Genomic DNA, 25,424 nt, shown 5'->3' on the forward strand with positions numbered 1-25,424 from the left:
CTCTGTCTATTAGATGTAGTCCCTTAAATCTATTTGTCACTTCCACTGTATAGTCTTAAGGGATTTGATTTAGGTCATACCCAAATGGTCTAGTGGTTTTCTCCACTTTCTTCAATTTCAGTCTGTATTTGGCAATAAGAAGTTCATGATCCGAGCCACAGTCAGCTCCCAGTCTTGTTTTTGCTGACTGTATAGAGCCTCTCCATCTTTGGCTACAAAGAATATAATCAATCTGATTTCGGTGTCGACCATCTGGTGATGTTCATGTGTAGAGTCTTCTCTTGTGTCGTTGGAAGAGGGTGTCTGCTATGACCAGTACGTTCTCTTGGCAGAACTCTATTAGACTTTGCCCTGCTTCATTCCGTGCTCCAAGGCCAAATTTGCCTGTTACTCCAGGTGTTTCTTGACTTCCTACTTGGGCGGCTGCGACGGTGCTCGGGCAGGGTGGCTGCGATGAGGGCAGGGGCGGCAGCCAAGAGGAGCTACCCCACATCCTGAGGTAAGGAGCAGCTGCTGTGCTTTGCTGGAGCAGCCTTGAAGAGAGACCCCTACGTCCAAGGTAAGAGAAACCCAAGTAAGATGGTAGGCGCTGAGAGAGGGGATCAGAGGGCAGACAGACTGAAACTACAATCACAGACAACTAGCCAATCTGATCACACAGACCACAGCCTTGTCTAACTCAATGAAACTAAGCCATGCCATGTGGGGCCACCCAAGATGGGCGGGTCATGGTGGAGAGGTCTGACAGAATGTGGTCTACTGGAAAAGGGAATGGCAAACCACTTCAGTATTCTTGCCTTGAGAACTCCATGAACAGTATGAAAAGGCAAAATGATAGGACACTGAAAGATGAACTCCCCAGGTCGGTAGGTGCCCAATATGCTACTAGAGATCAGCGGAGAAATAACTCCAGAAAGAATGAAGGGATGGAGCCAAAGCAAAAACAACACCCAGTTGTGAATGGGACTGGTGATGGAAGCAGGGTTCGATGCTGTAAAGAGCAATGTTGCATAGGAACATGGAATGTTAGGTCCATGAATCAAGGCAAATTGGAAGTGGTCAAACAGGAATATTGACATTCTAGGAATCAGTGAACTAAGATGGACTAGAATGGGTGAATTTAACTCAGATGACCATTATATCTATTACTGTGGGCAGGAATCCCTTACAAGAAATGGAGTAGCCATCATAGTCAACATAAGAGTCCGAAATGCAGTACTTGGATGCAGTCTCAAAAATGACAGAATGATCTCTGTTCATTTCCAAGGCAAACCATTCAATATCACAGTAATCCAAGTCTATGCCCCGACCAGTAACTCTAAAGAAGCTGAAGTTGAACAGTTCAATGAAGATCTATCTACAAGACCTTCTAGAACTAACACCCAAAAAAAGATGCCCTTTCATTACAGAAGCACAGGCATTAGTAAGTCTTAAAAGTTCCCCAGTGATTCCAATGTGCTGCCAGAGGCAAGAATCACTGTTCTAAACCTTGTAGATAGGAAGCAGCTTCACACTACAAAAATAAAAACCCTCTCCTGAGAGGAAGGGAACCAGTGAACCAAGCACCGGCCACAATCCACAGTGCCCTCTGCCCCCTATCCCCAGCCCTCCCCGCCTCTTCGCAGGAACTCTCCTTTCTTCTTGGGTATGCTGCTGCTGCTGCGTCGCTTCAGTCGTGTCCGACTCTGTGCGACCCCAGAGACGGCAGCCCACCAGGCTCCCCTGTCCCTGGGATTCTCCAGGCAAGAATACTGGAGTGGCTTGCCATTTCCTTCTCCAATGCATGAAAGTGAAAAGTGAAAGTGAAGTCAGTCAGGTTGTCTACTTGAAAGTTATACAGTCATGTCTGACTCCTAGCGACCCCATGGACTGCAGTCTACCAGGCTCCCCCGTCCATGGGATTTTCCAGGCAAGGGTACTAGAGTGGGGTGCCATCGCCTTCTCCGCTTCTTGGGTATGGGAGGTGCCTAACCTGAGCCCTCTAGCACTCCCCGCACAGTCCCTCGGTGGTGGCCCCACTCACAGGATTCATCAGTGTCCCTTCAGGAGAGCAAGGAAGAACCAGGAAGCTTCATTTACAGCCAGGGGCAGAGTCTCCGAAATGATCAATACCTTGACTAGAAAACAGGAGATTTGGGGTAGGAGGCCAGGTCTGGGTCTCCAGCAACCAGGCACCACAGCACTCCCAGTTCACTGCCAGACCCCCCAGGGAATGCTGAGCACAAGTGACCCTGCTGGACAGCCAACACTGTGCTACTTCCCTGGGCAGGAGCCTGCAGGGGCTCCCACTGGCCACGGGATAAAACCCAAACTCCGCAGCCTGGCGTCCATGCTCTTCTATCGCCTGCCCGAACTGTCCTAACCCTTTCTTTGTATTTGATCCCTCCTCCACCTAATCAGACGCCGCACAGCCTGAACACCCATTATTTATTTCTCTCCCTTCACTGTTCTGCCTCGCCAAAACTTGGGACGTCCAGCATTTTAACTATATCAGGGTTATCTTTGTTCCACGTCTGTCTACGTTTGGGGAGGGAGTCTCTCTCCAACTGGACTGAGCTCTTCAAAGGCTAAAATCACACATTTCTCTGTATTCCAAACAGCACTCGACACAAGGTCAGGCCAAGGGGCAGGAGCCCAGTGAATGCTCGGTAAAGGGTGTCTGTTAACTGATCACATGCCCCTTCGGGGAACAGGTGGCATATTGCCACCCTCATGTGCACCCGCATCCAGGTAAAGTCTAAACGTGCTCTCCAGAAAATCCCCACAATCTCCCAGGCCCTCAGACTTCACGGAAATCAATACACAGACCTGTGCCATCACACAGTTATAGCAGGGCAGTGGGTGGCACAACCCTGCAGGACAGCAAGCTTCCTGAAGAAACTCTCACGGTTGCAGGACTTCTGCTCAGTGTGCAGGCCACCTGCTTACAATCCTTAACATTTCACTGAGAACAAATGATTACTCCTTGCTCTACTAAATAATCATTATCATCATTTCACTTGCAGATTTCAGAGCTAGAATGTGCCTGTGCTTTAACTGCTGTGCAAGCCAATAATGTACAAAACCTGCCCCCAAACAAATGAAAGCATTACGGTTTTAATAAGGCATCTGTTGTCTATGTCTGCATCCCGACTGCTGCCCTGCAGATCGGCTCATCAGTACCATCTTCCTATATTCCATATACACGCATTAGTATACGATACTTGTTTTTCTGACTTACTTCACTCTGTATAACAGGCTCTAGGTTCATCCACCTCATTAGGACTGACTGTGCGTTCTTCTTTACGACTAATATTCCATGGTATTTGTGTACCACAGCTTTTTTGTCCATTCATCCGTCAGTGGGCATGTAGGATACTTCCGTGTCCTAGCTGTTGTCAATAGTGCATACGTATGGGATCCAGAAAAACAGTACTGATGAACCTATCTGCAGGGCAGCAGTGAAGATGCAGACGTAGTGAACAGACTTGTGGACACAGTGTAGGAAGGAGAGAGCAGCGTGGAAACATACAGATTACCATATGTAAAACAGATAGCCAGTAGGAATTTGCTCTATATGGCAGGGAGCTCAACCCAGTGCTCAAGACAACCTAGAGGGGTGAGGTGGGGTGGGAGATGGGAGGGAGGTTCAAAACAGGGGGGACATATGTATACCTGTGGCTGATTCATATTGATACGGCAGAAACCAATCCAATATTGTAAAGCAATTATTCTCCAATTAAAGAAACAAACATAGTAAAATAAATAAAGGCCAAAAAAAAAAAAAGCCATCTGAAGAATCACTGCTATGTTCACCTAGGTTTTGGCAACTGAGTGAAGTCAAGTGTATCTCCTTTTCAACCACATGAAATAAATTTCATTTAAAACCTAACTGGAAAAAAAAAAAAAAAACACCTAACTGACTGAATCATAGAACCTTGTGCTTTAACTTTATGCAAAACAAAGTCTCCAGTTTCCACTCAGCGGTCACAGAAGGGACAAGGACCACGTCACAAACATGCTTTGATCCCGGAATTGAGTCAGCGTCCTTAAAAGAACGACTGCGCATGCATCCTTCTCTTAGGCCTTTTGAAGCCCATGCTCTCCCCTTCCAGATGGTCTGCTGCTCTGCAGGGGGAGCTGGTCTCCACGCCGACTTCAAAGACAGCCCACGTTCCAGCCAGGAGAGATACTGCAAAGCAGCGTTCAAAAATGCTTTTGACCTCAGACATGACTACAGGATGGATGCAGTGTTTTAATCAGCAGTTCCTGTAGCTGCTCTCTAGTACAGAGACCCCTAAATGACACCAAAACCATTACATAATTTGCTAGGATGGAAACTCATGAATTCCATCTTACATCAGAGCAAAGAAAATAAACCCTAGAAAATCTGGAGACTCAATTAAATAGTAATTAAAAATGAAATATGACCTTTGCTTGTTCAGTAGCCCTCACATCTCTTAGGCCAATGCCCTGAAAGGGTAGAAACAGATGCAGACAACATGAACTCAGAATCACACACACCATATGTAATTGGCTAGAAAACACAAACACACAAATTCTGATCTGGCTGGCGATCGTGACTTTTATGTGGGTTCTGGTGCCTCAGATGGCCAACTTCTCACCCCTCGCACTCTCAGCTGCTACCAACCTAAGTACCAGGGCAGAAGCACTCATCTCCCTCGGGCTGCTTCTCGCTCTATCCTCGTTTGCCACTGCCTGGAAGCCAGGCCACCCCAAGTCCTTCTAGCTGGTCACTGTGTGGTGATCAGCCACGACCACAGGGCCTCAGGGGAAGGCACAGCGGCTCTCTGCCACTTACCAGTTTTGTGACCCAACTCCTCTGAGCCTCGGTTTCCTCATCTGCAAGATCATACCTTTCCAAAAGGGCTGTGGCAAATATTCAGTGACATCGCATACTTAAAGCAGCCAGCACAAAGGCCAGCTTTGTAACTTCGTTTTCTTTCCTGCTAAAAAAATAGCGAAGGACTTCCCTGGGTGGCTCAGTGGCTGAGGCTCCTGATGCAGGGGGCACCGGTTCAATCCCGAGTGAGGCAACTAGATCCCACATGACACAACCAAGAGTTTACATCTCACAACTAAGACCCGGTGTGCGCGCGGGCTCAGTTCCTCAGTCGTGTCCAACTCTTGGCAACCCCCTGGACTGTAGCTGGCCGGGATCCTCTGCCCATGGGATTCTCCGGGCAAGAATATTGGAATGGGTTGCCATTTCCTACTCCAAGGGATCTTCCCGACCCAGGGATTGAACCTGAGTCTCCTGCTTGGTAGGCAGATTGTTTAGCACTGAGCCACCTGGGAAGCTCTGCAAAATAAATATTAAAAGAAAAAATAGCAAAGGCAAGGTGTTCAAGGGGGAATCTGTCACAGCTTTAACCTGCAAGTACAGGAGTCAGCAGCAGCACCAAGAACACCGAGGGAAGAAGGAACAGCCATTCCCTAGGAACATGGAAAACAATTTTCATCAGTCTCCGACTGCTAACAAGGAATAGCATTCCCCTGGCCTCAATCGTCCCTGCTTCTACACCCAATTTTAAAGCAGGCTAATTAAAAAGCCTCCTGCCTAAGATAACCTGAAAGTGAAAGTCACTCAGTCGTGTCTGACTCTCTGCAACATCATGGACCATACAGTCCATGGAATTCTCAAGGCCAGGATACTGGAGTGGGCAGCCTTTCCCTTCTCCAGGGGATCTTCCCAACCCAGGGATTGAACCCGGGTCTCCGGCATTGCAGGTGGATTCTTTACCAGCTAAGCCACAAGGGCAGCCCAGGATAACCTGGATATCAGAAATAAGAGAATGGGCAAGTTATTTATGGTTTATGTACATAGTGGAAGAACGTGCAAGACTTTAAAAGGACGTACTGAAATGATTTTCATTACCTGGGAAAAGGTATGTGCTCTGATGTTAATTATTAAAAAAAAGGACAAAAAATTCTGGGATGACATAGAAAGAGGGAACTACACCAAACGTTAACATCTGTTGTCTCCGGAGGTGAAATTATCTGTGATTAAAATTCTCATAGCTATTTTCTGTTTTTTGTTTTTCACTTTATCCTCAATGAGCATATATTACATTTCAAATCAGGAAAAACCATTTTTTTAAGTTCCTTGGTTTGTCATATATATCATTTAAAACATGGTACTGTAAAGAATCTCAAGTAGTAAGATAAGGATCAAAATTATCCAAGCTTGGATAAGAGTATAGTATGTTATCAATGATAAAAGCAAAGTAGCATCTTTTTTCCTTTGGCAAGGGAACTTTTGGTCAATTTACAATTCATCAGCACTTTTACTATGCTGGGAAGACTGGAAAACCAGAAGATGAAAGTCAAACAAATGAACTCTTCTCCTTGTATCAGGGGCAGTAAAACATTTGGTGGGAGGGAAAAAAAAAAGCTTGAAAGTAGAAGTCAATCTAGGGGAGTCCCTCCTGCTTTCAATAATTTGCAGTAGGACTGGTCACCATCATTAAGGATAACAGAGAGCTGACTACACAGAAATTCGTTCTGCCTGGCCTAAAAATGTCACCGTGTTATCCTGAGACACTACTTCCAATTCAAACCAACCACATATGTGACTATGCACACCATGCTGCCACTTCTGTCTTCAGAGCTGAAGGTAATAACTGCTGTTCATGGAGCGCTTACTCTACGCCTTTTGTTCCTCAGCTTAGTCCATCTCCCAGCAATGCATGGAGACAGATGTCACTCTTTTACAACAATCCCGGGGCTCAGAGAGGGTAGATGCCCTAAACAAGGGCATTCAGCTAGTAAGTGCTGAGAACGGCCTCTACCCCAGGCCTGTCTGACCCACGGGCACAGGAGTTCCCCGGTTCTATGGCCTTGGGCAGAATGCTTTCATACCATCTACCCCTCATTCTGAGGTTGGCTGAACGAGCAGAACCAGTCCGTCAAGTTGGGAAGAGGTTGGGACAGAGTGAGGGCCAAACGAGGAGGGTACTTGGGGCCTGAGGGATCTGAGTTAACGCAGCTGTGGAGCTCTCACAACACCCCCCAGACACTAATACCCCGCACTTTGCAACCCACTTCCTGCTACATGTACACAAACTGTTGTCTATGCGCTTCCAGAATGGATGTCATCTGGGCACTGCATAGAAAGTGTGTATAAATAAGAAAATGATTTTAAACAAGCCCCACCATGAATACTAGGCATGTTCTTAAGCAGAAAGGAACACTTTTACATGAACGTGCCTGAAGTGGATGCTCTGAATACTCGGCAATCTGAATGGCAGTTGCACCAAAGCAGAACAGGGTCTTTGATTGGACTGCCGTGTTTCCACACGCTGCTCCCATTAAACGCTAACAGCGGCTGCAGGATAAGTGAACCTCTTCCTTGTGTTTCACTGTTAAAGCCCGTGGAGGCTCTGGATCTCAAAGGTCACCACGCCCTGCTGGAGGCAGGGCTGGCAGACCCTACTGTCTCACTCAGTCTTGCTCAGTCGGGTTGGCAGACTGAAGAGAGTAGTGACCCAAGGATGTGAGGCTGAATGTGGCGGCCACCAGGCACACGTGCCCCATGTTTGACTTAAGGACAGAATTTTAACTTTTATTTAACTTTATTAAATTTAAGTAGTCCAGGGCTTCCCTGGTGGCTCAGTGGTAAAGAATCCACCTGCTGATGCAGGAGGCACGTGTTAGCCCTGATCCGAGATCCCACGTGCAACTAAGCCCGCGCACCACAACTTCTGAGCCTGTGCTCTAGAGCCCGGGACCACAACTACTGTGGCCCACGCACCGAGAGCCTGTGCCCCACAGCAAGGGAGGCCACCGCACTGAGAAGCCGTGCATCGCATCTAGAGAGCAGCTTCCGCTCGCCACGATTAGAGAAAACCCCGAGCAACAACGAAGACGGAGCACAGCCAAAAATAAAGAAAAACTATTTTTTAAAAAATTAAGTAGTCCAGTGGCTACAGTACTGGCCAATATGGTTATAGATGACATATTTGCAGATGTAAACATGTATTTATAAAAATATAAGCATACTAAATACAGTGTTACGACTTGCTTTTTTTCACTTAATATAACATGAATTTTTTTCCATTTCAGTAACTGTACCTCTGGATATTATTTTTAATATCTATATTTGTGCTGTCCTGTACAGTAGCCGCAAAAAATGTGTGGCTGTTGAACACCTGAAATGAGGCTAGTCCTAACTGAGATATGTTGTAACTGGGAAATACACACCAGATTTCAAAAGCTTCATATGACAAGCAATGTAAAATACATTAACAACCTTTACATTGGTTGCATATAACCAATGACAGTATTTCAGAGAGAGTGGGTTAGGCAGAACGTACTATTTAATTTCACCTGTTTCTTTATACTTCCATTCCTAGCAACTCGAATAGAGGAACTGAGAAAATGGTCACTCAAGCTAGTGTCTGGTTCTGTAGATTAGGGAAGGCCCACTGATTTGTCCTTGGCTAGGCCTAGGCGTAGGGGAGCCGCCAAACAGGTGTGGCCCTAACAACAGATCAGGCTGGGAATGGCTCCCAACATCGCCCAAAGGCATCAGACAAACCTTCATTCTGCTGCCCCGCAGCCTTACGGCCTGGAGCAAATTATGTACTTTACTTTCCTCCAATTTTCCTGCACTTGACTTTTTTCCAACTGAAAAAACGGTGATGATAACAGACACAATTCAGAGGGATTATGAGGATCAGATGAGAATCTAGAAAAGTCTGGCAATTTTTTATAAAGTTAAATATTCACTTAGCACGTGACTAAGCAATTCCATCCCTAGGTACTTACCCAGGAGAAATGGAAACGCATCTACAAAAGACTGGTATGTTCACAGCATCTCTATTCGTGATTAGCCCCAGCCTGGAAACAACCCAGAGTCTACCAACTGGTCAACAGATAACAAGTTATGGAACCTTCAAACAGTGGAACATTACTCAGTAATGAAAAACACACAACAACAACAAAACAGGCAACAGAAGAGCCGCATTCTACCTATGGAGTATCTTTCTTAATAAACCTGCTTCCCCTTAAAAACAACAACAAGCATGCAACAGTATGGAGGACGCGCAAAGCTCTAAACTAAGTGAAAGAAGCCAGACACCAAAGACTATATCCTACAAAATTCCATTTATCTGTGACATCCCAGAAAAGGTGAAACAGTAACCAGGAAGCACATCAGCAGTTGCCAGGTACTGACTGCAAAGAGGACCAAGAAAGTATTTCAAGTAATGAAAACGTTACACAGTGGTTACATTTACATGTGTCAGTTCAGTTCAGCTGCTCAGTCGTGTCTGACTCTTGGCGACCCCATGAATTGCATGGGTTAAAACTTATCAAACTAGCACAGGGCATATAAAAAGTGCTTTAACAATGCTAACTGTTCTCATGACAAGTATTGTCTAAAACCAAACTCAGATTCACCATCCTTCTGGGAAGACCAGCTACCCACTGCTTACCTTATACTCTTTTTGTAATCATTTCTAGTGTCCCTGTTTCCCTCCTGCCACCGACTTGAGATGTGGCTTTTCTGACTTCACCGCTTCATGATCACTCTGGACTCTTCTCTTCCTTCCACCTTTCTTACTGAGCCTTGCACACTGCCAACAAATGAAGTTCCTAAAATACCACCTTCTGCCACATGTGTGCTTTGAGCCCTTCCCTGCTATTCAGATCCTTTAGTGTGGCATCCGAAGGACCCCACAATTGGCTCTAGTCTCATTTTCCATCTTTTCATTGACACCAGAATCCTCTACAATAAATCTTTGTGTGATGAATGAACCAATGAAGGCAGGGACTGAGTCTGCCTTGCTTAGACCCACATCCCAAGTGCCTAGGATGGTGCCAGGAACACAGGGGTATACTCAGCAGCATCTGATGAATGAACTAAAGACCTTCTGCACCCTGAAAATGCATCCTGACCTCAGAGAACACAGCTGCTCATTCTCTCATTCTTTTTTTTTAACTGAGATCCTTTTGGTGGGTTAGTAATAGTTTGGAACAAGATAAACAACTAGGGGTTCTGGAAAGTGTTTCAAAATTTATGTGTTGAAGCTTATAAGGCTTCTATTTCTACTTAAAAAAATCTGTCAATAAATATTGAAGTATTTTTTTCCCTTTAACTCAAAACAAAAGGTCTCCAAGTGCTCATAGTTCCAGTTGGTTTAAGATGGTTTTGACCATTATGTAGCTTTTAAAATTATTTTCTTCTTAGTCATATAGGGTTTCATTTACACCCATAATGGACTGTGACTAAAGGCAGATTTAAGGAAAAGCCAATGGCAAAATATGAGTTAGTAAGACAAGAAATGGGAATCATTGTAAAAATGGTTATTCTGAAAACTGTCTGAAGCAGCAGGTGTATTTACCTTATCACATTTCTTACTGTAAGATTTCAGAAGCCAGTATAATTCAGATCCCAAAGATAAAATACTATAATTTTTAAAAACGTGCTAATCTGAATAGAATATTGTTTAAATTTAAAAATCACTTCCAGAGGTGGTTTTTACAGTTCAGTATTATTATGAAAAGAGTCTGCAAGGGGAAAAAAAGGCCCGTGGAATGCTGATTTACAACAAGCTCTCTGGAAGGCTCTGTTAAGCTTTTCCTAGTTCCCCCAGGAGAAGTGGGTGGGGCCATACCCACCTGCCCTCCCTGCTCCCAGGCAGACTGGCACTTTCCATACCTACTTCTCCTTTGGCTTATGGGTCTACCACATCTACCAGGGTTGTAAGCTCACTATTTCATTCATCTTTTTAGCTGAATACTCAACACAGTGGTTGGCACACAGAAAACTAAGTGCTTGCTAATGTTCCCAACGTCTTCGAGGCTTTCTGACAGGGCAGAAACTGTGCACTTCATCGAGCAGGCTGCGTCCAAGCCTGGGACACGAGCCCACAGCCTGACTGTGCTCGTCTTAGGGGAAAGGAAGGCAGTCAGGCCACAGGATATTCACACGTTTCTCAGGAGGCAGCATTCAGAAGATGTCAGCTCCCTGTTCCCCCTTCACCCCTACGAATGGCGATGAGCATGGTCACTTGTCAGAGAAAGTGGCAGGAAAAAGAACAAAGCAGAGGGCTTTCTATTTTATTTTTTCACCCTGCTACCAGAGATCAAGTGTGTGTGACCTGATGTTGGGATTCCTTTGATGATGAACAAAAGCTGGGATGCAAGGAGCTGAAGTGGGCATTGGCCAAGGACCTCCCTGTGGGCCTGGCCTCCGGGAACTCCTCTGCTGGTCTGGTGGCTGAGCCTGTGGCCTGCCCACTTGCCTCTTCCACCTCCCCTGCCGTCTCTGAACAACAACAGCCAGCTCTGCTGCCAGGCCGGCCTGGTAAGGAGACCCTGTGCTCTATCTCTGAGCCTGGCTGCCAGAACGTGTCCCTCCAGGGTAAAAGGGAAAAACAAGGAGTCGGGGAAGGGGGTGGGGCTGAGGGGGTCTTTGAAATGTCACTGGTCTTTTTTGCTATTTTCTAGCAGTCACAGGTGACAGTGAGACGAACTTTTAAAGAAATAATTTTCCTTTTTCCATTCAGTGCCTAAAAAAGTACAAATACCTAAAAAGTTACTAGGCGCTAACAAATACAGAGGGTAAACTACAACCAAGACAGTGACATCTATGTGCTGAGTTCTGTTCAGAATGACCCATGTGTCTGAGTTCAGTTAATCGTCAGAGCCCGAGCATCTTCGTACTAACCCCACCTCACAGATGAAGAAACTGAGGCTGGGACTTCCCTGGTGATCCAGTGGTTAAGAATCCACCCTGTATGCTGGGGACATGGATTCAATCCCTGGTTGGGGAACTAAGATCCCACATGCCAAGGGGTAACTAAGCCCTTGCGGCCCTACTACTGAGCCCACGAGCACGACTAGAGAACCCCTGTATCATGCTGCAACTAAGACCTCGCATGCTGCAACTAAGACCCAATGCAGCCAAATAAATTTAAAAGAAGAAACTGAGGCTGGAGAGATTAAGCAAGATCACTAAGGCACTGCCCCGCTCCTCCAGCTATTTACAGTTTCCCCTGTGTTGGAGAGAGAGGCCATAAACAGAGAACAGGGAATAAGAAATAATCTGTGTGTAAAATGCTTGTGACTTTCACACAAATAAAACCAAGTGGGAATGACAGAGGAAGGAAATGACATGTAGTTTGGTAGGTAAGACAGTAGGTAGCCGTCTACAGGCAGGGCTTCCTGAGCTGAGCCCTGAAGAAATGCATTCATTCAACAAACTCATGGGTTCAGCAATACTTACTGAATGCTTCCTGTCTGTGGCAGAGACTGTGCTAGTTTGAATCAAAATAGTAATACATAGACAGACATGAAAGGCTAGATTTCAAGTTAAAAAAAAAAAAGGAAAGAAAAGCACCCACAGTGGCTGAACAGCGGCCCATGTGGCCCTCTCCATTTAGGGAGTGGGAAGGGGAAGAGGCGAGCTGTCTAAGCATAGCCCCACTTCTCCCCGGCCCCCTGAAAAAGCCTCAGCTGAAAAATGAGGAGAAATGGCCTCTTTCTGATGAGCCATGTCAAAGAAATGTGGGCAGCCTTGTTTGAATATCATAAACAGAGGTGCTGTGGTAAAAGGCGGGTCTGAGGCCAGGGCTTTTTGGCCCAGAGCCCTTTGCCCTTCCCCTGTGTACTCTGATCACTAAGTCACCTGGCACTCACACCTACATGCACTAGGCAGGCTGCGACCCAGAGCAATTCTTCACACTCACAGGACATAATTCATCTACTGTTTTCAACACAGCTGTCTCTTGAACAGCATGGGTTTGAACTGTGTGGGTCCACTTACACGAGAATTTTTTTTTCCCCCAATAAATATGTACTGTGGTACTACACCACGTGAGATTGGTTGAGTCCACCAATACAAAGGGCAGGCTATAAGGTCACATGCAGATTTCCCAGTGTAAGAAGGGTCAGTGCCCAAACCCCTGTGTTGGTCAAAAGTCATTTTTAGAGGATTTTCTTTAAGTGGTAATATATGTGACAGTGCAGTGCATTTTTAAAATGCACATCTCTCACCAATTAAAATAAGTAACTCTCCAAGTTAACAGTTTTCAAAATTCTTCCAGTGATTCCAGCCTGAAGACCCAGAGCCCATGAGCAGGTTTCAGGTCAGTGAGGTGCTAAGAGGTCATATATACACATTTACACATTTACACGTGTTTACAGAGAATCTGTCCCTCTGATGAATCAGATACCTGGAAGGAGCTGGACCCAAAGAGATAAAAGACTCAGAATATATCCTGGGGTTAGCATCCAGCAATGTCATAAAACTTTCCAGGGTGAGGGCTAAGGGGTCAGGGGCTTATTTTCAAGATAATAAAAAGTGTTCTAAAATTGAGTATGGCAACAGATATATGATTCTGTGACTATACCCAAAAGCCATAGACTATACACCTTAAATGGGTAAACTGTATGGTATGTGAACTACATAAAGCTGTGACACAAGCAAACAGCTTCCGGGGAAGACGCCTGTTACTCTGCAGTGAGTTTCCCAAGCTAACATTATGTTAATGAATACTCTGTTAGCCACTAAAAAAATAACTACTGGATTATTTGAAGACAATAATGACAATGGAATTCTTTTTTGCTTTCAACTGTCCTCTTTTGGGGGAAATGCATGATGTCGTGATCCTGAGCTAGAAATGGCCAGATTTACCTCAAATTTGGTGGTCAGAAAGTCAGCCGTAGATTAAGTGGCCAACCTGCAGGGACTCAGGTCCCAGTACTTATCCAAGGTCAAGTAATTGTTTCTTAGCCCTTCGTTAAAAGTTTCAAGCTGAAAACACAGGGCCCCCCTCATCACCTCTGAAGAGGAGCTGTCTTAATTTCCCCAAACCGTGGGCACGTTATCCATGAAAGAAGTCACTGACAAGGACAAATGCCAGTTTAAGGGGAAAAACAATAGGAAAAGCCTACTGCTCTTCCTGCCACAACACCCCCCCCTACACTTAATCAATTACGAGTTCTGAAACAATGCCTGTGTGTCTAGCTTGCCCATTTTCAGGATGGAACAGAAAGGAGCTTCATTTCATAGGAAGCTGCCTGGAAACCGCTCACACCACCTGCTTGCCGTGGAGAACAGAGGGTTTGTTTAACTTGCCCCAGATGCACCCACTGAGGCGCTCAATCAACAACCTGTATTTTGAACAATCTCAAGATCACAGTACACATGGAAGCTATGTACACGTGGGTGGCTGTCTTCATTATTCCCCCAGGGGAGCAAAGCAGGTAAGTATCTTTTCACTTAAAATAAACCTCAGCCCCAGAATCCTTGTTTCCTCCCAGTAACTCCAGCCAGGTTATTATCTGTATTCCTATGGCAAGAAAGCTTTCTAGTGGGATAATCCTCAAAAGAGGTGATGTATGAGAATTATGAGTCCTCAGCCCCTACATCAAGGTACAAAACAACTGATTCTTTAGTAGAAAGAGACTGAAGAAGAGACTGAATCTATGAATTAACTAATTACACGTCTCTAAGCATCCAGCTCAGTTTTCTGACTGCATCCATCAGGAGTTTCAAGGACAATCACAGAAAAATATATAACCAAGTCGAAGATGAGTGATTCAGTTCCCAGAAAATCACTATTATTATCTTATTATAATGTGTGCGAGTGCTGCCAGGTAATGATCATTCTGCTTCCACTTGTCTATGCAAACACCCTGGAAAAAATTTTAATATTCAATATAATTTGGTAATCAAAATAAGTTTCCAAATAACATCTCCAAAGGAAGCCCAGATGGATTCTGATATTGAGCACTGGACTATTTAAACTGCCAAGGCCTTCAAGCAACCATGTCTCCGGTTTTGGCATCACATTTGAAAAGGTATTCTGGTGATATGGGAATAGAGTTTAAAAGACTATTTAAAAAACAAAAGGTGAGAAGAGCTTGAAGCTCAATAAACCAAGCCACAAAAGGAACTTCAAAACTCTTTGTTATGACAGGTAAAGATTCAGGTCGACTTGCAAACACCCTGGAAAACAGAAGACCTCAGAATCTGACAGAACAAAGTTCCATGTGAACAGGAGCTGTGAAGTTCACCTCCAGCAGGTGTCTGGCACATGCTAGGTGCTCAGCACATCTCTGTTAAGGGAACGTGTATTGTTGAATAAACAAGCTGTGCAGGAATGCACTTTCCAAAATCAAAGTTCAAGGTAAGATCCATTTTCAGTAAAGATTTTAACATGAAATATTATCTTTTCCACCGACTTGTAAAATACTCTGTTACGCCTCAAATACCACTAAATCATCTTTTGTTTCTCAAGAACAAAATGCACCAAATGCAGAGTCAATGGACCCTAATTCTGATGAACCTCAAGGAAGAACAGTTAAAAAGGGAGGAAATGGAGATTAAGACCCATCAAACTACAGCATAGTGACCAGCAAAAATTGGATACAGACATTTGACAACAACCTTCTCCAAAACTGGAGGTTCTCCTCTGGTTTCTATTTCAGCTAGGTAAGCATTTTTCTTCAGTCTATTGACTTCCAAAGTTTTCCCTTTCATGTAGTCGAGAACTTACATATCTCATTCATAATGCTCCCAAAGTTTCCCACAATTTACCTGGGTGGCTTCTTTTACCATAATCTCTTTTGTCTGGAAAATTCTTCCCTTTCCACTCCCCTACTCCCCTTGCTGAAAGCATCTCTAACTATTGTCCTTTCTGATTTTATGGAAGTTTCATTTCCTTGCAGCAGAAGCCTGCTCTATTTCCTGAAGCTAAATTCATCGTGCTCCATAAATGTGAAAATAAAATCATTCAAACCACATTCAGGCACAGAACCACCTACCAACCTGCACCTTCTGCCGGTTTTTCATCCCAACATGCCTTTCTGGTGGTGACCTTGTGTTCCCTTCATCCTTCTGGCATCTCTATTTTCCAATCCACACAATTTTCCCTTCCCAAGTCCATAAATTCTAAATCATATGGAACAAAACATTTTCTGCTATAAAACCTTGATAAAAAAAAAAAGGCAACCATGGACAGAAATTAGCTTACTTGCAATCAAAACATGTTAATGTATTTAACCCTTTGCATATATGTGGCCATACAATGAATAGATGGAAGGAGGAAGGAATGTACTTTACAAATACTTCGTAAGGACTTTTTCATCTGATCTTCTTAACAACCTTGGGAAGCAGGCAGGGCAGGCATTTTATTACTCCATTTACAGGTGACAAAACTAAACATCAAAAAGCTTAAGTGGAAAAAAAAAAAAAAAAGGCTTAAGTGCCTTGCCCAACCAATGTCATCACATGACATGTCACCCCAAACCCATATTAGGGCCCTGCCTCGTCCAACCCAAAGGATGTCTACCATGTACCCTCTCCATAGCTTTCTGTCCTACATACAGTCAAGGAGTAACTTCACAGAGATTTGGCATTTGAAAGGGAGGATGATCCTCTGACTTTGGGGATACCGTCTCCCTTCAGTTAACAAGCCAGAAAACCATCTTCCAACTTCCCAACAGAAAACAATGCCTTTTTCTTCTGTATACCACTTTTAACAACTACTGCTTTTCAAAACAATTTCCAACAGTTCCTGTTTTAAAGAGACTTACCCTTAAGAGTCTACTAGTCCAAAAAGTTTGCATCAGCATAGGATTTTCTCAATAAAGTTCGGGGCTGATGCAATAATTTTCAGTCTCATATTTTACAGCTAAAATGACAAGAACACTGAACAGTAAAAAATTACGCAAGACAACGCTGCAATTTTTTTACTCCGCCACATCTGCCTCTATGTGTCTCCTGTGAGTCACTGTCTTTGGTGTTCAGTCATCATTATAGGAACTCCCATTCTCTACCCTAAATTATTTTATTTCTTAAAGAAAACCTCTGCAAAAACAGAATCCTATAACATCTTTCACCACTTTGCTGAAGCACTGACCCCTCAATGTAGAGCCTCAGATGTCATGCTGTTTCAATTTTTTATCACTACAGTTTAACACAAACAGAAAAGAAGACGAAGGACGGTTACAATTCATTCATTTAGTCATTCAACAGACACATGAAATCCTATCAGATGCCTGGAACTGGGGCCCAAAAATGAACAATAATCATCCCTCCTCTCACAGCCCGGTAGAGTGGAAAACTAAAGGAGTAAATACAGAATAAACTGATCAAGGTTAAGGTGGAGGTGAACACAGGGCGTGGGGCAATGGCCATCCATCATGAAATGCTTTCTGGAAGAAGTAGTCTGTGAGCATTTATAACCAACTCTCTCTGGACTTTCAGTACAAAATAAGACTAAGACCCAACCCCACTCCCTGAAAGGTTATAAGATGTACTGGTCAACAGCTAAGTTAAAATAATAATCTAATTTAAAAAGCAGAATTTATTCTTGATTCCCAGCACTAAATTTCAACTCCTAACCCCTATTCCCTTAGCACAAATTACAGAGGGGTTAACAAATTCTGTCCCACACAGTGCCTTCTCACAAGTCTGTAGAACAGAATTAAAGACATGCACAGTGAAATAAAATGCACTTTAAAAAATACATGATCATTTTCCTAAACTGGAAGTGAACACTCTGAACGATCCAAACCCTACAAAGCATGACTGTTGGAAGAGGAAACTGAGGTTCAAAAAAGTCCCACTTTAATACAACAGAATAAAAGATATCTTTGAAGTCGCCAGAACAGCTTGAGCAAGAAGAGAAACAGAAGGCTATTGTGGGGCTTTAGGCTCCAGATGATGAACCCCAAACACCCTGCAATGGTAAACAAACAAGCCTCTTAGCCGGAATCTGATTTGGTGACCCAACAAAACATTACAATCCAAGGAATCTCTCTCTCCCCATTCATTATTTCCCAAACAAAGTCCCACTGGCTAGCAGCTCCTGGTTTTTTGGGGTTTTTTTTTTTACTGGTTTATTGCTGGTAAATTATAATGCACAGTGTGCTTTTCAAGAAAAAAAAAAAAAAGGTACAGGCACATGAAAACAACCACGGTTTTAAAGACCCATAAAAAACACTATGTAACAGAAATGAACTGTCTGTGTTTACTATGAGGACCTATTACTCCTTTATGCTACTCCAGTGGGTTTTAAACTAAATTGAATGCTACCACTGCCTGCTAAAGAACAAGTTAGAGGAGGGAAGGAGCAATTTCAAACACCTGCCTCAGCAGGAGCCCAAACTGCCTCCCTCACCATCTCCCCGTGCCTCAGGCAAGCAGCTGACCTGGAAAGGGAGCTTCAGACACCGGCCACTCTGCCATCCCAACAAGTAGGCTCTATAAAGTCATCCTTCCATTTGACCCGGCACACCCTCATTTCCACCACTCGGATGCCCAGCTGAAAGGAGGGAAACTCAGCCGCCCCAAAGAGGAGAAATGGAGAGGGTCCTGAGTGGTCCCTTTCCTCAGTCGGCCCGAGGTGGGCCCGGGGGTCCCTCACCTCCCCCGACTCGGGATCCCTTCCCAGGGCACCGCCGAGCCCCTCCCACTCCCTTGGCCCAAGGGGCTGCGGTTACCACCCTCGTCCCCTCAGGACTTCGGCTGCCGCCTGGGCCCCGGGGACCCTGGCCCAGAAGCGACGCCACGCCCAAGCCCTCTCGGCCCGGACCGCCGACCCCTGCCCCGGGCCCCTCCCGGGCGACCCTGCCCGGCCGCCCGCAGCCCTCTCAAGGCCCGGGGCCGCCTCGCGCCGCCCGCCCCGACCGGCGGGCCGCGCACCGTGTGAGACTGCAGGCTCTGGCTCGCCTCGATGGCCGCTGTCAGCGGCACCGTGTCGTCCAGCAGCACCTTGCCGGCCGGCAGCTTCTCCATGAAGGCCATCCCGGGACTCGGGTCCGCCACCGCCTCGGGACCTGGGGCAGGAACCGGGGGCGCCGACTCCTGCCGCCCGCCGGGCTCTGCTGCCGCCGCCGCTGTCAACACGCGCCGCCCCACGCGCCGCCGCCGCCGCCCGCCGCGCCCGCGGGGTCCTAGCGCCGACCCGCCCCCTCCGCCTTGGCTGTCGGCACAGGCAACCCTTTCGCGCTGCCACCTCCCGCGGGGTCCTAGGGCCAAACCGTCGCTGTCACAGCTGTCCTGGATCTGCGCCTCCAAGCTCCACGTAGCCGCACTGCGAGCTCAGTACCCTCAGCACCGGCCTCAGATCTCGGGACAGTTCACCCTAAGCCATCACCCCCAGAGGTCCTCAGAGCCTAAGAGACGGCGTCTTGGGCTCAAGGCTCAAGGCTCCCGGAACGCTCAGGCCCAAACAATCCCAAACATTTCCTTGATGGATTTCTCATATTAGGCCCTCAAAACTGTACACCCTGATTTACAACTGACCCTTTCCAGGCCTCCCAGGCCAAAGAACCCTAAGACCCAGAAAAATGGACCTTCAGAATGGGAATCTCATGCTGTGCCTTGCAGACCCACAAACTTTCTACAAGCCCCTCAGATTCAGATTTTGTGGGGAATTCTCGAACGTGGCTCTTCAGACTCAAAAACCTAAGAGCTGGGCCCTCAGAATTGAAGCCCTAAGACTCCAGTACACTCAGACCCAAAGCTCTTTGAACTGGAGCCCCTAAAACCTGGGCATTGGTCCAGAACTCCCAGTCTCTACCCTCTGGCCCAATTCTAAGCTCAGCACACAAGGCCTTCAAACTTTCAACCTCAGACTTGGGGTGCTCCATCCCACAGTACTGGCTCCAACTTCAAAACCCAGAGCCAGAGAACTTCGATCAACTCAGACCCAAATCTGCCCCAATCTGCCTGAACCCAAGGCCATGATTCTGACCCACCCACAGTGCTGTTTCCCAAGGCAGCATCCCAGGACAAAAGAGAGAGCTGGAATTAACAGCTGTGTGACCTTGAATTAGTTACCCAACCCCTCTGAGCCCCAGCTCCCCATCTGTAACACCCAGATAATAAAGCAGCAGCCTATTAAAACTATGTATCACTTAGGGAGGGTTCACTTTTTACTTCTGTTTAAGGCAAATGCATTATTTCATTAACAGATTCACAGAAACCAAAATTTGGCTTTAATCATTATTCGTATCATGTGGGCTGACCGGAGACAAGGCTCTTCTTGCATACTGCTGGGGGAATATAAATTGGGGCATTTATGCACTCAACAATTATTTACTGAGTACTTAACCATGTAAGAGGTCTGGCACTAGCAGCTGGGATTTGACCACACACATCAAAATGTCCTCACCCAGTAATCCTGCCTGTAGATTATCCTAAGGAGATATTCAGAGATCAGTACAAATACATAGCACTCAAAGGTATATATCTAACACAGAAGACTGGACAGATCGTGATACAATCATAAGTATTTTACAAAGGTTGAAAATTAGATTATCAAAGGATATTTAATGATGTTGGGGAAAGCCCTAGATACAACAGTAAGTAGGAAAAAAACCCAATATATGCATTTTATGATTTCAAGATTTTAAAATGTTCATAGGAAAAACATCAGAAGGAAGCCCACCAAAATATTAGCTGAGGGTCTTTAGTAAACAGAATCATGATGCTATTTTGTTTTTCTGCACTTTTCAAAATGTCTCTAAAAATATTTTACTTGTATGTTTAGGAAAAAACATAACAATATACAACTGAGTTGCAAAGGTCATCAAATGACAGCCTGTCCTCTTCCTTACTAAGGAAATGAAACTGAAAGTCAGAAATCAGGTATTTGATGGAATGAAGCCAGGGACTAACAACTCTAAATCTAGGCTTTCCTGTTCTCGAGGAATTCTTGCCTGAAGCCTCTGAGAATAAAATACTATAGCAGCCTTATAATCTCATCTACCCAAATCAGTGCCCTAAAGAGCCTAGACTTAACTGGATCCCTGGATCCTCTGGAGACTAGGCTATGATAGTCTGAAAAGCCATTTGGCTTTTGAAGTGGCTCACAGTGAATGTGGCGAAACTCCCTAGTCCAGAGCTGATGTGAATCAAATCTACTTTGCTTCCAGTCTCATACTGGGTAAAGCAAATGAGATATGCAGTACTTCTGTTGCTATATACATAACTACTCAGGACTGCAAGGGAAAATAAAGAAAGATTTATATTCTTGTATGCTGCCAAATGTTTAGATAGTCCACAGGTTGTTAAAGAGCTTGACATTTGGCCAGACTGACTGAAAATAATGATTTTTAGTGAAGACGCTTCTGGACCTGGCAACTGTTCTACAAATCCTCATAGAACCTAGTGAAAAACTCAGTGGTTCCTAAGCAGCATCGCCTCCCCATTCAGAATTATTTTTTCTTTAAATATTCATGATCTGGATTAAAAAAAAAAAAATTCAAGTCACTTGTGATCATTCTTACTTCCCTTACATACTGGAATTTTTCATCATATCGCAGAGGAATTTTGCTCATGGTTTATAAGGTCATGTGAACTGTGGCCTCACTAAGAGCTACCCAAGAAATTGACTGTGGCCTAGAAATCGACTGTTTGTAGAGCCTTCTATTAATTCTTTTCTATCTATGTAGTGTCCACATTCGTCTTGGGTTTTCTTATGATTTTTCTGCAAACCAAAATTTCTCTGAAGATGTTGAGAATTCTGGTCTCTGTGTGTAATCCATAGGAAGAAAATCCAAGGACAAAGGGAGTGAAACATCCGGGACCCTGGAGATACTCAAATGCAGCCCCAGAGTAATTTCACGGCACTTGCATACAGTCAGTTAATAAATTATGCCAGCACATGACGCATTCAGAGTGGCACAGCTGCTCAGTGACTGTCAACCTTTGGTAGAGTATGTTTTAATATAAAAACTTAATAGATGTAATTTAGTAGCAATTTTCTTTGGGAGTAAATTGGTCTCTTAATCATGCTCTAAGAATGTAAAAAGAAAAATGTCTAATAATTCAGCACAAAATGAAAACCTGTGGTTACCTAAGAGGTACCAGTGGGCCTTTAGCAGTTCTATTTTTCTAGCTGAATACGCAAGATGAATGGTGGCTGTGGGGAGGCTTTCTCCCTGTTGCTACTTAAGATTCACTGCTCAGAAAAAGAAATGAGTGGCGTTTCACCAATATGGAAATGTTTCTAATCAAAAACAAAAATCTGTTAAGCAATTTTCCAGTCCATTAGGCTGCAATTGCTTACGATGGGTGTATTTCTGTGGTGATCAAACATCCTATAAACTGCAGTCTTATAACGCCCCTACATGGCAAGCACTGGGACAATGTGCCCTGGTCTTTCAGGTGGTACTTGGGTACTCACTTCTCTTGGTGACCCTGGACAGTCAAGGCCACTCTCAATTACTTGGAAGAGGATTTCCTATATGAGAGTCACTCGTGCTTTCATTAGAAGAGTCACTCTTTCTGGCAACTTGTAGAGAGCTCAAAATGAAAAAGCCAGCCAGCTAGTTTGTGTTATAGTCAGCTTCAACAAAGCGTAAGTGGTCTGAGAATCTTGGCTCAGCGTTAAAAATAACAAGTCATCATTTACAGAGTCTCCCTAAATCCTTGCCTACTTCTCTGTTCCATCTTTTTTCGGTTTATAAAGATCAAAGACCATGACATCTATGGAGAATTAAAAAAAAAAAGAAACATTCCTACTGAGAAGCTACTTTAAGTTACACACTATTAATCAGCTATCCATCAGATCTCGTGTACACAGTCCCCACCATGCCTGACTTGTACACAGTTTCATCCTTGAATAACTCTTTCAGTAATTCTGCTCTGAAGACACGCACTGAACATCAACTTAGAAGAAGTGCAGGCGATACGTATTGGTAGAAGCCATCAAGTAACAGCGAGGAAAACATTAAAACTGTAACAGGGAATAAGATCTAGAATATTCTAAATAGAAAAAAAATTATGTACGATGGTAGTTCCAAATACAAATGCAACATAATATACTATTATAGAAACTGATAGTGTTCCAGTATGGGAACATTTTAAGACCCACAGGGTAATGGAAAAAAGAAATGCTCTGGAGCCAGGCATGCCCGTGTGAATCCCAGCTCCACTGCATACTAGCTGACAACCCTGGGCAAGTCATAGAGCCCATAAAATGGAACAGTAAATTCATAAAACTGTTTAAAGGATTAGAATTACTGTAGAAACCTGGCTTATCATTGAAAGAATGGTAACTTATAGTATCAATGATCACACCACACTCCACTTGCAGACCCATCCTTCAAGATTCCCATTAAGTCCCAGAGAATGAGTTCTGCAGGAACAGATGGTCTCAGCATCAAGTGTTTGGGACTCAAGTTCTCCGTTTTGTTTTCCAGTGTCACATCCAATTATCTGCATGTATCGTGTTTCACCTACACATACACCTTCTTTAGGTGAACCTGAAGCCGTATAAGCTTTCCCTTCTGAAACTCATGATAACGGTATCCTTGCTCTGCACCCTGATTTTGGTATTTTCCACATTACCAACACAAACTGGACTATGGTACAATATTAAACTACTCATTTATACACAACACTGCCCTCTGGTGATGAGAACAATTCTTTCTAGTAGTCTGTTTTAAGGATCCCCTTGATGCAAACAACAAAAAAAATCTAGTTAACCCATCCAGCAGCAGGAAAATTTTTTTCCAGGAAATGTGGGTGGATGCAACCAATTAATTTGATCTTATCTTCCTGATCAAAGCAACCAGCTGTGGTCTGAGCCACCATCTAAAGCCACAGAGCACAGATGGACTACTTGTATGTTCTACCATAGATTGTCTTAATAGTGCTGGCTGTGTACAGGATGACCAATAATAACAAATTAGGCACGTTTCCTCTCTAACACCCCTCAATGCTTAAGAACTTGGCCACCACAGTGTTCCTTCAATTTTTTTAATCTTATAATTATTTTAATAAAAGCATGTATTATTTATATAATGGGTGGGGACCCCCAAAATATTTTCAAGGGAGAGAGAAAATCACCTGGATTGCTAAAATAGAAACTCTGCACTCAAGATCTATTCCAGGTTTAGAAAACCAATGGAGACTGGCTGACATCCTGAAAGATTCATCTGTTCTTTAATTTTTGGCCAGATAGCTCCAAACTCAGGAAACCTGTAGCCTTGCTCACAGATGAGAATGCCAACAGCAGTAGCTGCTGTTCAGAGGCTGGGCCTTGTGCTTACCTATTTTTATCTGTCATCTCCAGCACTCCTGTATGGAGTCGTTATCACTGCTTTATAGATGAAACCAAGAGAGCTTGCAGAACCGAGTCCAAAGATGCACACAAGCCCTCCCCCAGTGACAGGAAAACAATCTGAAGGGCAGGTGACACTGAAGAGTCAATAAATCACCATGTTGGTGTAAACAGTAACAAATTATAATAAACTCTGATTCAGAAACTGCTGAAGAACAAGATCTAACAATATTTACTGTTAAAAGATAGGTGTTCAAAGATGACCTATCTTCCATCATTGCCTTTAATAATTAAATGCTTGCTATTTATAAACTCAGTGACTTTAGTAAATTCTTATTCTACACGGATATAGGTAGGTTTGTGTTATCTGAATGCAAATCTAATTAGGTTTGAAATCCTAAAAGTAGAACATTAAGCTAAACGATAACTTTCCTAACACTTTTTTCAGTTTTTTCTTTTTTCTTTTTTAATGGCACCTTATGGGAGCCTGGTTAACAGTGTGCAACCTTAGAATCACCTCTGATCTCCTCTGTTCACTTGTGTGTGTGTGTCTGTGTGCACACGGGCGTGCTGTGCCACATGGCTTGTGGGATCCTACTTTCCTGACTAGGGATTGGATCCATACCCCTGGCAGTGAAAGCCTAGAGTCCTAACCACTGGACCACCAGGGAATTGCCTATTTTTTTCAGTGCTGAAAACCTAGATAGATGATGAATATACTTAAGCAGGAGTGAAGCCTAAGTGGACACTGGAACATCTCTCTACCTGCTCCCTTCCCCCAGTACAGGTTTATGAGCCTGCACTTGACGAACAGCAATCCCTGTTTTCCCCAGAGGCTTTCAATAACAACACTGATGCCTGAACTTGTACCTCTAAAGACGTATTTCAGGATTTGGGAGCTTCTGGGACCATAACTTTAACCCAGCCTTCCATAACGGTCTTTTTACTTTCTAGTACAGAACATGATACTGCAATAATGGCAATGAACCGCTTCAGCTTTTTCACTTCTGCAGAAGCTAAAACAACTTCCCCAACATATAAAGGGGCTGGAAAGTTAATTTCCTGGGAAAGAAACACACAGCCTGGCCCTGGCATTTTAGTACCGAGGAGAGCTGAAATAAGTCCATTGATCAAAACTCCATGGACAATTGTCTTTCCAAATCTGGTGTGTTTTGCAAAATCTTCGTCTAAGTGCAAAGGATTGACATCCCCTGTTAATTCTGAGAAGGTGGCCACGTCCCTCTGTGTGAAGGCCCTCCTGAGTTCAGCCCGGTCTCCAACTCTGAGGTGCATGTGCCCTAAGGGCTGCCTGTTCAGCACTGTTTGGCTCAGGCAGATTCTCCTGTGAAGCCTACCCCACCAAAGGCGATGGCTGGACATTACTGGGAACAT

General features: G+C 44.4%; 2 protein-coding genes across 16 annotated transcripts in view; both read right to left on the bottom strand.

Annotated features, from left to right (window-relative positions):
- Positions 1-18,880, bottom strand: part of PXK (PX domain containing serine/threonine kinase like) — an 81,932-nt gene extending 63,052 nt beyond the window's left edge. For 11 of the 15 annotated variants that reach the window (XM_070359736.1, XM_070359735.1, XM_070359745.1 and 8 more), the window contains exon 1: positions 18,662-18,877. In XM_070359736.1, the coding sequence (XP_070215837.1) occupies positions 18,662-18,763 (102 nt within the window). In that variant the 5' untranslated portion in view covers positions 18,764-18,877. Of the gene's footprint in view, positions 1-18,661 lie in introns of all 15 variants that reach the window. The other 4 variants (XM_070359746.1, XM_070359734.1, XM_070359733.1 and 1 more) reach the window with 4 other exon arrangements.
- A 1,003-nt stretch (positions 18,881-19,883) lies between these two features.
- Positions 19,884-25,424, bottom strand: HTD2 (hydroxyacyl-thioester dehydratase type 2). Its single transcript, XM_070360373.1, has one exon. The coding sequence runs from the start codon at positions 25,422-25,424 to the stop codon at positions 24,918-24,920; it is 507 nt and encodes a 168-aa protein (XP_070216474.1). The 3' UTR covers positions 19,884-24,917.

The sequence above is a fragment of the Bos mutus genome, chromosome 22 (genome assembly GCF_027580195.1).
Source record: "Bos mutus isolate GX-2022 chromosome 22, NWIPB_WYAK_1.1, whole genome shotgun sequence".
NCBI lineage: Eukaryota > Metazoa > Chordata > Mammalia > Artiodactyla > Bovidae > Bos > Bos mutus.